The 16,175-nt window shown below is 40.5% G+C and overlaps 1 protein-coding gene across 1 annotated transcript; it reads left to right on the top strand.

Moving 5' to 3' along the window:
- Window positions 1-6,155: 6,155 nt before the first annotated feature.
- Window positions 6,156-16,129, top strand: LOC113160306 (alpha-1A adrenergic receptor-like). Its single transcript, XM_026357508.1, has 5 exons — window positions 6,156-6,631; window positions 8,581-8,832; window positions 8,988-9,360; window positions 14,932-15,053; window positions 15,273-16,129. The coding sequence occupies exons 1-5, from the start codon at window positions 6,302-6,304 to the stop codon at window positions 15,636-15,638; spliced, it is 1,443 nt and encodes a 480-aa protein (XP_026213293.1). The 5' UTR covers window positions 6,156-6,301; the 3' UTR covers window positions 15,639-16,129.
- The last annotated feature ends 46 nt before the right edge of the window (window positions 16,130-16,175 follow it).

Here is a 16,175-nt window from a genome sequence, read left to right as displayed (position 1 = left end):
CTATGGATTAAAGGGATAAATCTGATGTTTAAGGAACTTAAAAGATAAATTCTGACTCCATGAAAAGATAAATAAAATCTCTGTCATCCAGTTTGCTTTAGGCTACATGTTACTCAGTCTACTTAATAATATGTCCAAGTTTGGGATTTATTTTTTTCAAATTCATTTAACTCATTACTGTATAGGATGTTGTATATTATTACAATGCAGAGGATTCAACTCAACCTGCAGCTGAAGAATGAGCAGCTCTCAGCCTTTAATAACCCAGTGTATGCGCTGACAGAGCACTGCATTTTCAGACAAGCCCTGAAGGTAATAATAACCATTAAAGGTGGCAAATGTTCACACACATATACACACAATGTGACTTCACTGCCTGGTGGTTTATGTTTGTCTGGGTGTTTTATCAGAGCCGCTCTCCTAAACATCTCAAGCTCATTAATGATGAGGCTGAAAATTAAGTTGCTATCAGTAAACAGTGTCTGAGGAATAAACAAAGAGCTTGACAATAGGACAGAACATTTCATCCCTAGGCCACAGCAGCACAGAAATACTCACTGAAAAACAAATATCTCACACAGTCAGCACAGTATCTATACATAACTTAATATTTTAGTCAGCAAGTTGTTTGACCCCTATTTGCTTCTCATTGAAAACATAATGAAATTGTCTACCTCAATTAGAGCAACAACAGTTTTTATTAGATTTCACTGGTTAGTTAGACTATTTACAACATACAACTGTTTATTTCCACATCCAGCAGTAACAGAGCAGCATGAATCATCTGGAGCAGTGTGTCTATCATCAGATGTTTTAACTTGCTCCAACTACATCAACATGACGAGACAAGACTCTTTTTAAAATCAAATGTCTTTTAGTGAACTAACGAAGACATTACATGACTTGTGACACAACATAAAACAACTTGCAGCTACTCAGCAGCTTCCAAGTTTTCATCCAACTCAGAAGGATGAGAACACGCACACTTCCTACTTCCACTTGTAGCATTGTGGGTAATGAAGTTCTTACTAGTAAACAACACAAACATATGTTCCTATTCAAATTTTATTTTATTTTACTTCACAAAGAAAGAAAATATTAAACTAAATGTATTGTTCCCTTAAGTCAATATTTATCATTTGATGTTTTTCTCTGATACTGATTTGTATCTAACTCATTCCACCTGATTGTTGTCTCCACAGTCAAAAATTGTCCTCAGTAGAAATTCAAATGACGCAAACGCAAGCAAACAACTTAGACTATGTTTTTGCTGGTTTTAGTTTTGACCACACACTCTCTCACACTCATACTCTGTCACTTACCTTCAGTGGGAGTCGAACCCACATGTTGATGCTGTTAGTCGGTGCTTTGATGCAACATCTGTTTCCCCTGGATCATCTTCAGTGCTGAGAAACAACCAGAGTGATAAGATAATTTCATAATGTCTCAGACAAATCATGTTTGCTTTTTTAAATTTTGAAGATGTCACTGAAGCACAGTCATGAATAATTAAAACTGGGCTCAAACTGTAAATCTTTTATAATCAACTTTAGTTTTTCTTTATTCCCATGCAGTGAACTGCTTTATTCTTTCTTGTGTAACGATGTAGACATACATTTCTTCACATTTCTAAACCTTTTGTTTTATGTTGATTATAAGTTTAAGTCAGGATCATGTGTGCTGATTATAGCACAGGAGGTAAAGTAAATGCACCTGTAATTTGAATGTTTGTGGTTCGATCCCCAGTTTAGTGAAGCCCTTTGTTTCTTTCAAACTTTATTTGCATTTTCTCCTTGTCCACATTTTCAGTTGTAAAACTATTCTAGCTGATTTTTGTCCTCTTATTTTGAGCACAAACACACACAAATACAAAGTAATTAGAACTGACTTGTCATCATTTTATAAGTTTATATGTTGAATTTGTTACCAGATAGTTGTTCATTTCCACATCCAGCACATACAGAGAAGCGTTTTCGTCCACTTGTTTCCTGTCTTTTAGCTCAGTGTTTGGGCTCCACCAACGCCTGAGGAAAATAACTGCTTTTTGGGGACTTGGTGATCTGTTGGCTGTTGGTTCAGTGGGTAGGTCAGTTACCTGTGACCTCTAGAGTGGGTGGTTCAACTCCTGCTTCTTCCTGAAGCCTGGTAACACGTTAAAGAGTCTGACTACTATTGATTTTGTGAGAGTGAACTACAACAGTAAAATTATGGTCTGGATGAGCTGAGAGTAACTGTGAAGCTCTGTAAAGCTGAGGGGAACTGCACATTCATCTCATACTTCAGTCTAGATTCACTTTATTGTTGTCACATTTCCTTTTGCATGTTAGAATATGTTATATATTGTTGATTATAGAGATAATATATTACTTGCAACAGTTGAGTGAACTGTTTTTCTCTCTCATCGCTCCCTAAATCTTTATTCCCATCATCCCCCTCCTCTTTATCTTTCCCATGTATGAGCAGCAGTGTTGATACCCAGGTGTGCAGGTTCAAAGAGTCTTTGTGGAATCTGAAGGTGATATAATGTCGCCTCACCTCATCTTGACTCACATTTTTCATCCGAGGACTGTGACATAAGAAAACTTACATGAACAGTAACTCCTGAACATGTTTGATTTCACTGTTAAAGAATTTCCACCCAGGCTGAGTCTTAATACAAGCAAACACTCACGTGAACGCGACAGATTTATGTTTTCCATATGTGCACATAAAACATATTACAGCATGTGAGTATTGTCTAAAACTGACTTAACAAGTATTGTATGTCTTCTTCCTCTGAGCCAGTGAGCTCTATTGTTTTTTCTATAAACTATTGAAAACACATCAGTGAGCGTCACGCTGTGACTCACTTTCATCACCCTGAGAACGCACATTACTCACTCCCACAGACACTGACCTGCTGCCACAAATACTCACTAATTGTCCATTTTCTAATGCAAGCTACAGCGAACAGCTGTTTTATGAAGTTGAATGATTTTATTTTAATGAAACTATATAATTGTGATTTCTAATTACTCCATATAACATATTACTTTCAGTTGGATAAAAAAAATCTTTTGGAGGAGGCACAGGTGACAAAGAATGAACAGGTCGATCACAGTTTAAATAGAGCCTTCATGTTCCTGCTGAAAGTCAAGAAACGTTCATATTGAAGTTCATACATATAATTTAGAAACAAACTATGTTTTAACAGAACTGGTTGCTCTTGATTCCTGGCCACATGTAGAAGTGTCCCTGGACAAAACACAACTCTGAACACTTTGAATGTAGACAGAAAATTCATTACTGTAGTTTTAAAGGTAAACACGTTAAAACAGAATAAAATCAAACATCCTTAATTCATCTGGTTACATGAGTCATGATTTTACTGCTAATCTCACAACCTGAGTTTCTTTTACTAGGTGAACAGCAGGTGTGTCCTTACACTGATGAAACATAGTTTATATTTTACTCCTGACAATAAAGGTCGACCACCAAACCACCATCATTCTACATTATCCTCAGTGTTTCAGTTTAAACTTCAGTTTCTGTTTGTTTTTTCTCTGATGGAGATAAACGTGATACGGATTCCTGCTTCAGTCTGATCTTCTTTCTCACTCAAGTTGTTTTTCAGTGCTGAAGATGGTCCAGTGGAAACAACTGTCGCATCAAAGCACTGACTGACAGCAGCGACACGTGGGTTCAAATCCCACTGAAGGTAAGTGACAAAGAGTGTGTGTGTGTGTGTGTGTAAATAAAACTAACAGCAAAACTCAAACCATCAAACAAAAACAAAGTCTAAAAAACCTCCAACACAAACTCAAACAACTAAAACTCGCCGTTGTTCGTTTGCGTCATTTCAACGTGAATTTCAGAATTTGGAAACAACGACGAGTAAAACCAGGTGGGATGAGTTAGCTAGCTTAAATCAACCTAGCTAGCTCAACTGTTTTTGGGATTTGCTGATGCTGGCTTACTTTTTAGTAAGAACTTCATTACCCACAATGCTACAGGTGGCAGTAGGAAGTGCGGGTGTTCTCATGCTACTGATTTGGATAAAAACTTTAGTTTTAAGTTATGTCACAAGTAACGTCTTTGTTAGTTCACTAAATGTCATTTGATTTTAAAAAGAGTCTTGTTTCTCGTTATTTGACCCATGATGTGAGTTATTGCCGATGACAGCAAAGTATATATACAGTATTTACTGTATATATATATATATATAGTATACACGGTATATATACACTTCAGTCTGTACATATCTGTACATTGTTGACATGCAGTGGCCAGAAGTGCTGCAGAGAAACAAACTCAAGCAGACATTAGTGTAAATTTCTCTGATTTGCTGTCACTCTCTCCACTACAGCACATCAACAAGAGGTTATTGTTGTCCTGCTGCCGACATGGTGCACATATCTAACTGACCTGAAAATAGCCCACGCTCTCCCAGTGGGCTACTTATATCACCTGAGACTGGTCGACCTTGACTGGGAGTGACTTTAAACTGGCCTCATGTCACAGACACACAGACAGTGGAAACAGCAGCTCAGTCTGTGTCTGATGAGGATTTAGATTTTTAGTGGCTCATTCGTTCGTGGATGTTGTTGGACGTTAACTTGGTGTCGTGTTGCTGCTACTGACCTACAATAAGAAGTCAATTTCTTCAAAATAATGATAATAAGGAAAGGAAATATTTTATTGATCCCCTTATGGAAATTGAAGTTAAACAATTGCCAGACAGTACATATTGGTGCTACCACAAGGACACCAAAACAAGCAGGCAGGAGGAACCGGGAATCGAGCCGCTAACGCTGGGGTTCGTAGATGACCGCTCGGCCACCTCAGCTACTGCTGCTCCAGTCTTTGAGTTACTGTGACTTATGTGATATTTTTGGAAACACTTAACAGTGATATAAAATAATTCTCATTCATTCAACTCAGATGACTTGTACTGAACAGTCCAATAGAAAACAGGCAAGTGACAAGTAAGTGAATTTAGAAAAGTACGAGGGGACACAAATTACCACAAACGGAGTCAAAATGAACACAAAATGACTACAAACTGAATCAAAATGAGCACAAACTGAGTCAAAATGAGCACAAACTGAGTCAAAATGAGCACAAACTGAGTCAAAATGAGCACAAACTGAATCAAAATAAGCACAAACTGAGTCAAAATGAGCACAAACTGAATCAAAATGAGCACAAACTGAGTCAAAATGAGCACAAACTGAGTCAAAATGAGCACAAACTGAGTCAAAATAAGCACAAACTGAGTCAAAATAAGCACAAAGCTCAAAGAAGCTCATAAGGACAAACAAAAGGAAGAAAGAGACTGAAAACTACCACAAATAGATGATTATTAGAAGGAATCTTTTACGATTTTCTTAAAATCAAATAAGTGGGGGAACAAATGAGTGATGGTCTTCTGAAATTCAGTTGTATGTTGAATTGTGTGATGTGTAAACTTGTTTTTAGTTGTTTTATTAGGCGGCTTCAGTCAGTATCTTACTTTCTGTTGGTGATCTTTGAATTTTACTGACTAGAAGGAACACAACAATTAAACGTAATTAAATGAAACTGACTGTCCAGAACAACACACTGTTTAGTACGTGGTGTAAAACTGAAGATATGGAGATAGTCACAAGGAGGTGTATTTTACTTGAACAGCTGTTGATACCAGTTTGATCCAACTCAGTAAAGACCAGCTGATGCTGCTTTTAGTATTTGTGTCATGTTGATCATTAGGTTGATTATTATGAAGACAAACCGTTTGTGGTTTTCTGTGCGCCACCATATGGTCCAACCTGCTTTGACATGGACGTGTGGCACCTCCAGCACCGTGAGAGTAAGATGCTGTGGTCTTTTCCTTTTTTCTTCTCCTCACTGAACTTTCCCACAATAAACATTTGCACCATAAAAGGACACAGAGAATCGTCGGTTTAACCCGAGGAGGAGCACCACCACCGGCCGCCAGGTCTTCACCGTGCGGAGCTGAACCGCGGCTTCACCTGCTGCCGCGTCCGGCACCGGCGCCGCGCCATGGGACTAACCCGCAGCCCGGAGCCTGGTCCCCGCCGACTGTCACGGATTTCTACCTGTAACAGTTGGGATGTCTTAAACCTCACGGAGCTGAACTTCTCCTGAGACGAACTGGAGAGAAACACGCAGGAAAACGCGCATTAATTGATGTTTTGCGCCGGAAAATCTCCAAATAACGTTGATTGAGTGACTGAGTTGAAACAAGAGACGGAACAAACCGGTCCGGTTTCAATAGTCACAGTTTACTGAGGTGAACGAACCGGTTTCTGTCTGGACCACGATGAGTCTGTGGACTAACGACTCCATCGCGGATCTTTACGCCGGGACGCAGCTCCCTCTGTCGGGCTCCAACTTCTCCTCCAACCGCACCAACGGCTCCCTGCACCGCGGTCACCACGACGCCGCCCCGCTGGACCTGAGGCGGGCGGTGCCGGTGGGCATGGTGCTGGCCTCCTTCATCATGTTCGCCATAGTGGGGAACATCCTGGTGATCCTGTCGGTGGTTTGTAACCGACACCTGCGGATCCCGACCAACTACTTCATCATCAACCTGGCCATCGCGGACCTCCTGCTGGGAACCACCGTGCTGCCGGTGTCCGCCACCCTGGAGGTCAGTAGGAGGGAGGTCTGATCAGTTATTGATCAGTTATTGATCAGTTATTGATCAGTTATTGATCAGTTATTGATCAGTTATTGATCAGTTATTGATCGGTTACTGATCAGTTATTGATCAGTGGAGATTTGTCAAATGTCAATAGAGGAAAGAAGTAGATAAAAATGAAAATCAAGAATAGAAGAAGTTCATTAATGGAACAAAACAAATATCCACATATTTTATTATTTTATTATTATTTATTTACTTATTTTTATTACATTTGATTTTAGTAATAACTGAAGGAAAACGTCAAATGTTCAGATTTGATATAAAGAGAGAAAGATTAGATCTGATTAATCAAATATTAACATAATGAGCTAGTCAATAATTACGTCGTTTAATGCTTGATGAGCTGGTTTAAAGATCTAACAGACAAAAATAACAACAAATATTCTTTGGTTTCACTTTCTTGAATGTTTGAATTTGATGTTTAAACTGCATATTTGTGTGTTTTGTACTGTTGATCTGACAAAAAGAGAAAAGAAGGACGTCACCTTCAACTTATTTTGCTCTTCTTTGACGTGACATGACGGGGGACTGATAATTTCATCCAATCATTTATAATTTGATTTTGGCTGGTACAACTTCATCGATCCAAACAAGACACAAGAGGTTTGTAGGATTTCTGCTGACGGTTCACTTCTCTCTAAGGCTCAGTTTGTACGACATAATATCAATTTAATAATATATAGGTGTACGTAGGTAGCTACTGTGGGCATTATGTTAATAACATTACAGTCATCTTCTGGAGAAACAGCAGTGAAATGTAAAAAGCTTTCAGATGAGTGATTCTCAGTTTGCAGGTTGACCGTATTAAGGAGCATAGACTGTAAATACTCAAATGTAAGGTTTTATATCCCAGAAGAGAGAGGCATGGTGAAACGCTTTAGATTTGACTTTAATACTGTCAAGATGCAAAAGAAACATCTATGGAGCTTACTGGTATCTAAAAGATAATTACTCAGGGACTTAGTCTGTGTTGAATGTTGGTAGATCTTTCTTAAATGGCTGAAACACAGTAGTTTATTGACTGTTACACACAATGACTGCTCTTTGTCTGTGGTTAAAAAAAGAAAAAACACTCCACTGCCCCAGTTTTTATTTTGAAACTCGAAGAAAGAGTCCAGCAGGCTATAAATAAAGACTCAAATATGCCTTTGTGAACCCCTGAACTGGTCTGGACCACGTTGTGATAAGGCATCCTTTATATGGACATATTGTCTACGCTGTTGTTAATACAGCAGCTTTATTAATGTTATTAGTGACAATATGTCTTTTTATCTCTTTAATTCATTAAGAGAAATGTCCAGTGGACTGTTTGACCACTTATCCTCTGGGCAACAGCCCAGATGTCCTTCTGCAGGACATCTGAACCAAAATCCATTTAGAAAGTGTTTTTCATTACAGCTGCCGACCTGAAGCTTTTATGTAGAACCTTTTATTAATGATTATTGTCAACATCTCTGGTGAAGATGGAGCTGAGCTGAAAAGCAGTGCAGAGCTGCTGCTCATTTGCATTAATAGAAACCAGCTAATGTGGATCGAGCATTTTATCTGGACCATCTGACCGTGTGGTCGACCCAACACGCACACATCTGGCCTGGGAACACAGGTGTATGGTTAGAAATGCAGCTTTCTTCCAGAAGAGACATGTTCAGACAGTTGAATGGAGCGGTCTCATAATGGAAAGTGTTGTGCAGGAGGAGGATGCACAACCTTGTAACCCCAACCCCCCCCAAAATATTACTGCTAATAAATCCATTAATTGTCTTATCAGAAAGTGGCACCAACAGGACTGAAGGCATTCATGATTTTAGTAACATTTGTTCTCAACCCACAAGAGACAGCTCCACATTTACATCATGCAGAACTAGACTAGACGCAGGTTCTTCCTGTCTCTGCAGGTTTTGGATTACTGGGTGTTTGGACGGATCTTCTGTGACATCTGGGCAGCGGTGGACGTCCTGTGTTGTACAGCGTCCATCATGTCCTTGTGTGTCATCTCCATCGACAGATACATCGGCGTTCGCTACCCACTGCAGTACCCGATGATTGTCACAGAGAAGCGGGCGCTGCTCGCCATGCTGGGTGTTTGGATCCTCGCCTTCGTGATCTCTATCGGCCCTCTGCTGGGCTGGAAGCAGCCGCCTTCACAGGTACACCTTCAAAGACCACAGTCACCTCAGTAAACACACAAACTGAAACAAAAGGTTTTAAGAAAACCGTCTTCTGCTTCCAGTTTGTAAAATTGAAGAAAGAGTCCAGTAAGAGTGATGAGTGTAAATTAAAGAACCTCTCGTTTCTGCTGCAGGACGACACCAAGTGCCAGATAACAGAGGAGCCTTTCTACACCCTCTTCTCCTCCCTCGGCTCCTTCTACATCCCACTGGCCGTCATCCTGGCCATGTACTGTCGAGTCTACATCGTGGCCAAACGCACCACCAAGAACCTGGAGGCCGGCATGATGAAAGAACGCCAGGAGGACTCCAACGAGCTCACCCTGAGGATCCACTGCAGGAACCAACAGGTCCACGAGCTGTGTCCCGGACCCTCGGCCGGACGGAGCTCGCTTTCCGTCAAGCTGCTCAAGTTCTCCAGAGAGAAGAAAGCTGCCAAGACGCTGGGCGTGGTGGTGGGCATGTTCATCCTCTGCTGGCTGCCTTTCTTCTTGGTTCTGCCCATTGGTATGTGAGTTATGTCTGTACTCCTAACATTTCATGATTAGTCAGATAAATAATCGGCAGGTTAAAATAGCTGCAGTTTACTCATTCCAATGTCCAATTCAAATGCGACTTCTACTTTCATTTAACTTCAGTTCAAACGGTTTTGTTGACATATTCTGAATCAGAGTCTTTGTCCGAGTAAAGACTGATTTCATGCTTCCTCTGGAGGGTGATGCAACACCCCACACATGCTTCTCAACTTTTTTGTGTCGCACCTCCTTCCAACACACAACCTGTAAAGTTTTGGCTTTGACTGCTTTTAACTTCGACAGCAATCGCTGCAGTACACTGGTCCACAGCGCCCCCTGCAGTGTCGGAGAGTAACAGTGAGAACAAGAGCGAGGTTCCAGGCTTAAAACAGGCAGTGATGCATTTAAAAGCGTCTGGTTAGTGTAGTGGGAAACTGGGGTTCGAATCCCAGCTGTGGTCTACCCTAGCAGGCGTCCTTAGGCAAGCCTCCTCACCCTTACCCTGCCTACCATTGTAAGTTGCTTTGGATAAAAGCGTCTGCTAAATGACTAAATGTAAAAAGAAGAAGAAGGTATAAGATAAAAGGAGGGAATCAATTTGTGGGCATCGAGCATCTGCCTTAGGGTAGAAGCTCCTGGTTTGGGCAACATGAAAACAGCCACATGTTTATGTGATGCAGTTTTGAGCATCAATTTAAATGAAGAATAGCGTTGTTCACTGGTTGCAACTTTTTTAAAATTAAATTGTAATTTTGACTGACATTTTGGATTTTGGGTAGTCGTGAGAATTAAATCATAGCTAATCAGCTAATTTACAATTTCGCTTCACAAATGATGGAAACTATCAATCAATTATTCAACTGAGTATTTTCTTTGGGTGTGAAGCCTGGAGCTGTGCTCACAGATCAGTCAGGCTGTCACAAAAATCTGAATAAAACAAGCTCATTTTTATTCATTCTCTGGTTGAAAATAATGCGGTTTTCTAACAGTGCGATAAATCTTCGCAAATCCTGTCGTATTTTATCAGAACGCCCCACTTGTCTAGTTTGTTTCCCCGAACGAAGGGTTCAAGTGTGACTGATTGTGAGAAAGCCTGAAGTCTTTTTTATTTTTGTTTTCTTCATATTTTAAATATTTGGCCTGAAGATCGGAGCTTCAGCTTCTACGTCACAGACCGATCAGCAGCCAGTTTCTGAAAACCAGAGGTGACTCATTTTTTTCTCTAAGCACTCGCAGTGACTCAAAGACCAGAGAAGAAAGTGTGTGCAAGTTACACACACTTGTTATTTCTTCATTTTCTGTGATGGATTTCCCACAACATGGACACTGGAGCCACGCCAGGCATTCCCTCCCGGCTGATATCACAGATTAGAACTGAGCCCACTTGGATCAGTTAAACTGGACAGGGAACTGTTTGTGTTCATAAATACTGAGTGGACTTTGTCAAAGCCAATAAATCACAGCAGAGGTCTCTGCTCCTGTAAAGGCCCGAAAAGAAACTAAAGTGAGAGCTGCACCGAGACTAAATAAACGACGAAGAGGTGGGTTCTCATACTGTGATGGAGCTGCTTCAACCAGCTTCAATAAAATATATTGATTCTACTGATTATCAACTAAATTTCAGATTAGTTTCATAATTCTGTAAAAAAAAACGTACAAACATAGAAAACAAATCTAAATCATCAGCTGCATTTTATCTTTTCATACATTTCCATTAAATTAAAGTTCCAGCTTCTAAAATGTGAGACGTATTTAGTTGATTTGATCACTGGTGAAATTTAGTTGTGTTTTTATTCGTTTTTTTGTTCAAAAAATAAGACTCAGGAATTCCGTTCAGCATTTTTACATTTTAAAAATCAATTACTGAAGAAAATAAAAAACATATTTATCAATACCAAAATGTTTTTTTTTGTTCTTTTTTGTTGTCTTAACTCTGTGGAGTCCAGACGACTTCAGACCTTCATCAGGTCCAGTTTCCACTGACCAGCACCTTTGGAGGAACTTTATTTCAACAATAACAGTCATAACACACTGAACTCAGTTATGAATTCCTAAAAAGGTTCCTGTTTCTTTAATTGTGTCTGTGGTCAGCTTTAACCCTTAAACATGAGCCATAATAACATTTATCTAACTGTAAGACCCTGCTGAGTCCAAATGAAGCACTTCCCACAATCCCTCTGTCTTTGGAGCACAGCAGGTTTCATAAGAGAGAGAAGGAACTGGTTTTCTTGGCCGAGGGCGGAATGAGCCTTTAAATCTCAGAGAAACAGTTCTGTGATCAGAGGATTCAGACAAGGGACTGCCATCAGGTTCAAACTCACCCTTTATTTAAATACAGCAGAGATGGAGCTAAAAGTGGGGGTGTTGGTGGAAAGTGTCCAACGCAGAGATATAAACAGCTGCTGGACGCATCGAAGTTCAGTACGGTAAAAATCCAATTAGGCTGTAAAATAATTTTCAAATTAAATCAGATAATGACGATGATAGTGATTTAATAATGATTAATAATGAAGTCTCTGAGTAAAAGATGGAAACCATGCTTCTGTCCTGCTCCTAGATAACTCCTTACCATTACCTATAATTAAAAATTCAAACAGACAGCACCGGACCCACAGCTTCCTCTGAGGTACTTTTAATGACTTAAAGCCTTTTTAATAAAGAATGTTTTAATTGCTCCTCCTGTGGAAATCACCTATAATAAGATTACAAAGCTTTAACATGATGTTCAGGTTACCAGTGCAGATGAACATTCAGCAGAACAACATTTTCCTCACATTCATTACTTGTCTGCATCATGAAGGAACACGAGGAGCTTTAACCTGCGTGAGGCTGAGTGTGAGTCTGCAGCTTTAATCCAGCTCAGGGAATAAAACCGGTCATGCAGATACACAGCATTAAATGAAAGGACTTCTTTATATTGGAGGAGGAGGTTCAGTCTGTCCTCACTGCTGATTTACTGAGGACGCAGTGCAGATCATGACTCTGCATAAAGCGGAGACTGCGTCACTGAGCCACGCAGCGTTTAATAAAACAACCGAGTGGAGGAAGTGATTTTATATTCAGCGTCAGAGAATATCCAGCTGGGCCCTTTGAGCTCATTACAGCCACAATATTAACAGACGTTCTGATGATTTATCCGTTATTGGAGGTACATGTAAAGTGTGTCCTGAGGGTGGTGACAGAGGAAATATCAGAGTCACTAAAATTTTACAGGGTAAGTGTCGTAGAAGTGTAATCCCTTTGCCATTTAGTAACTCATAATTATGCTGACAAACCCCCCACACGTTGAAAAATACATGTAATCTGTATGTAAATGGAAACTGTAGCCTCTGTAATCTGACCCAGCTGTGTGAAGTTACCGTGTCAGCCCTGTTCAATCACGTCGAGTTACAGCAGCTGTTAATAGTGAAGCCTCTTGCATGGAAACTTGATGATGATGATGACAAACCGCCTGCTGTGGTCACCTCTCTCCAGCAGGAACATGTAATCTTCTCTTGCATGCTCCAGTTCCCTTTTCCACTACACCCCCTGTTTCCTACATGAGGGGAAAATAATCTGGTCACATGCTCTTTAAAAAAGGAATGCAATAAATTTGTAGCTCTGTATTAGTTTGATATAAAAAACAACAAAATGTCGACATAGATTTGAATTTGTAAAATAGTTGTGAACTTTGCAGGTGTTGATTATCACATTTAAATGAGCAGCAGCTGAAGCTCAACTTTGATTTTATTAACACAGAGTCAGTCGCTCAGTGATTTAGTTTTTCAGTCAAGTCACTGTCGAGGTTGCAGAGAGTTGAACTTCAGACACAGACGAGGAACCTGAGTTACCGATACTGTGCGAGGTGAAAGGGACAGTTGCGTGCAGGTGTTAGTTATTGTGGCTTAGCACCAATAGGAGTTTGGAAGATCAGGACACTTCAAACACGTCATATGTAATTTGTGTATCTTGTCCTCCCTGTCAAATTGGAGACAGGTGCCTCATTATACACTCAAAAATATGACCTGAAATCTGATTCAGATTCAAACATTAAACCATCACTGAGCTTCTGCCTGCAAAATACAGACAGGATCAAACATAAGAGAGAAGAATGTGGCAGGAAACCAAAACTGTACTTAAATGAGACCAAAATATATTTTTTCTGTGTTTGGAGGAAGAAGCACCAAACTTGGAGATACGTGTTTTTAGATGACAGTCGGGCGTCACATGTTCTTCACATGATGGTCGTCAGGTTTAACAGTGAAATTCTTCATATATAGTCAGAGGCAGCAGCCTGAGGTGCAGGATGGCCTTACAAGTCCATGTTCAGGGAGAAATAATCCACTTGCTCAGGAGTCAGTGTTATCTGCAGAACATCAAAATCCTGATCCACAAAATCCACCAAAATCCTCTGAAAACCTGCAACATACTGGAGATCACCTGCCTCATCTACAGGTCAGAACCTTTAAGGAGAGAGGAGACAAGGAGGGAGCACAGGCAAGGAGAGAGGAAACAAAGAGAGGAGGAGAAAAGAAATTCAGTAAGGAAATTAAACAAGAAGGCGGGAGAAGATAATAAGATAAGGAGGAATGAGAGGAAACAAGAGAAGGAGGCAACAGAAGAGACTTAGAAAAAAAGGAAAAAGGAGAGAAGAACAGACAAAGACACAAAGGAGAGGAGACAAGGAGAAGAGATAAGGAGATAAAAGTAAGACAGAGGAGAGAAAACAAGGCAACAGGAAACATTAACAGGAGACAAGGAGGTAGGAGAAGAAGAAAGGAATCAAGGACACGAGAGTCTTAATATCTATGTAACGTTTGCTACTGTATACTTACTATGTTCCATTATACTGCAGCATGCAGTTTAAATACTGTAATACTGCGTATACTCTGCACATCAGCTTCTTTGAGGACAGATAAGTGATATTTTATATCTTATCTTACTGATCACAGCTCCTGGGGTGTTGCTGCTCCCTGGTGGTGAAAGTCTGACCTGCAGCTCATCAATAAAGACTTTAACTGTTATACTAGACTGCTGCCTACATAGCATGTAATCACCCATATGAGGATGGGTTCCCTGTTGAGTCTGGTTCCTCTCAAGGTTTCTTCCTGTTGCCTTCTCAGGGAGTTTTTCTTGCCACCGTCGCCCTCGGCTTGCTCATCAGGGACAATCTGATTTCATGATTCATACACATTCACTGTTCTTTGGTTGTGTAAAGCTGCTTTGTGACAATGTCAATTGTAAAAAGAACTATACAAATAAAATTGAATTGAATTGAATTTGTTAAGTTTTATAAACCAGTAATTAATCACAGACATGCAGCGACAGACAGACGTTTATAAAGAAATGTAACTTTGAAATACATTCATCAGACTGTTGATTACTTTCCTCCGGTTAACCCATCACCTGCTGCCAGTTTTAGAATTTGCCAAATTCCTAATGAAGTCTTGAACAGAGTCTCAGACGTGTGTGTGTGTTCAAGGCGGCTGCAACATGTGAGACTCTTCTGGTTTAAAAACATTTCTCTTCTCTGCTTTTCTGTTTTTGTGTTTATTGCCTTATTGGTTAATGTGTTTGTCTTCAGGATCGTTCAACAGCAGCCTCCGTCCTCCTGAGACCTGCTTTAAGGTCATTTTCTGGCTTGGTTACTTCAACAGCTGCCTGAACCCCATCATCTACCCCTGCTACAGCCGCGAGTTCAAGCAGGTAACACAGTACTGCAGCTGGTACTGATATTACTACTGATACCAACGATTCTTACTAACAGTACTAATGCTCACAGCTGTATGTGTTAATACTCTCCACTGCCTCAAAGGCCTCACCTAAACAAACTGACAAATCACTAATGTTTTCATCTAAAATGTCTAAAAAGGACATTAAACACACCGAGGTCTGGTTCTGGACTAACTGGTTTTCTGTCTTTAGGCCTTCATCCGGATCCTACATTGTCGTTGGAAGAAAAAGCGTCAGGGCTGGCAGGCGTACTCCAACTACCGCTGCCATCAGGGCTCCAACACCTCGTCTTTCCTGAACGGCAGCCAGCAGACGCTGTCCTCTATCAGTCCGAGCCCACTCTGTCCTGCCCCCAGGATCCGACCCCCACCCTGGACCTCCTCCTCAGACCGGGGCCTCCTCCCCGGATCAGCCCGGAAAGGACACCCAGGCCCTGTGGCACCACTTGCTAAGAATGCTGGGACGTCGCTGGGGGTGGGAGCGGGGCGGGGGAGCGGAAACAGAGAAGAAGAGGAGAAGCCCAGAGCTGCAGAGGAAACGCCGGCTTCTAAACTGTGACAGAGCAGGAAGGTGGAGCACTAACTGAAGCACCTGCTGCTGGTTGTAAGGATGCACAGGTCGCCAGACGCTCCACCCACTCAGGTGTGATGACTGTTCTTATCTCAGCCTTAAAAACATACCTGTGGAACAGGGAACTCCTCACCTGCACAACATCCTGCAGGTTTCAAGACTTTTAGTACTTGGTGGTTCCTACAGATCATAACCATCTGTTCTGAGTGAAGCTTTTAAGACAGCTGATCAAAAATAAAATAAAATACTAATAAAGGAATTTAAACAAACTGAGACACAATTCAAACACACTACAGACAAAAAACAAAATATTGCCTCAATAGACAACTAAGTAGAATTAAGTACATCGACATACCAAATAAAAAATACTAAAATATTTTCAAATAGATTTAATCATGTTTCTTTTTGAACAAAACAAAACTGAACAAAATCAAAACACTATGAACAGTAAAATACTGTTTATATCTGTACATGGTCAAAAGTCTCCAGACAAAAGTTTTTAAATATTATGAAAATGTCTAATAA

The sequence above is a fragment of the Anabas testudineus genome, chromosome 10 (assembly GCF_900324465.2).
Source record: "Anabas testudineus chromosome 10, fAnaTes1.2, whole genome shotgun sequence".
Taxonomy (NCBI): Eukaryota; Metazoa; Chordata; class Actinopteri; order Anabantiformes; family Anabantidae; genus Anabas; species Anabas testudineus.
Note: the sequence above shows the minus strand (reverse complement) of the source record. Positions and strands in the feature narration are given on the sequence as shown.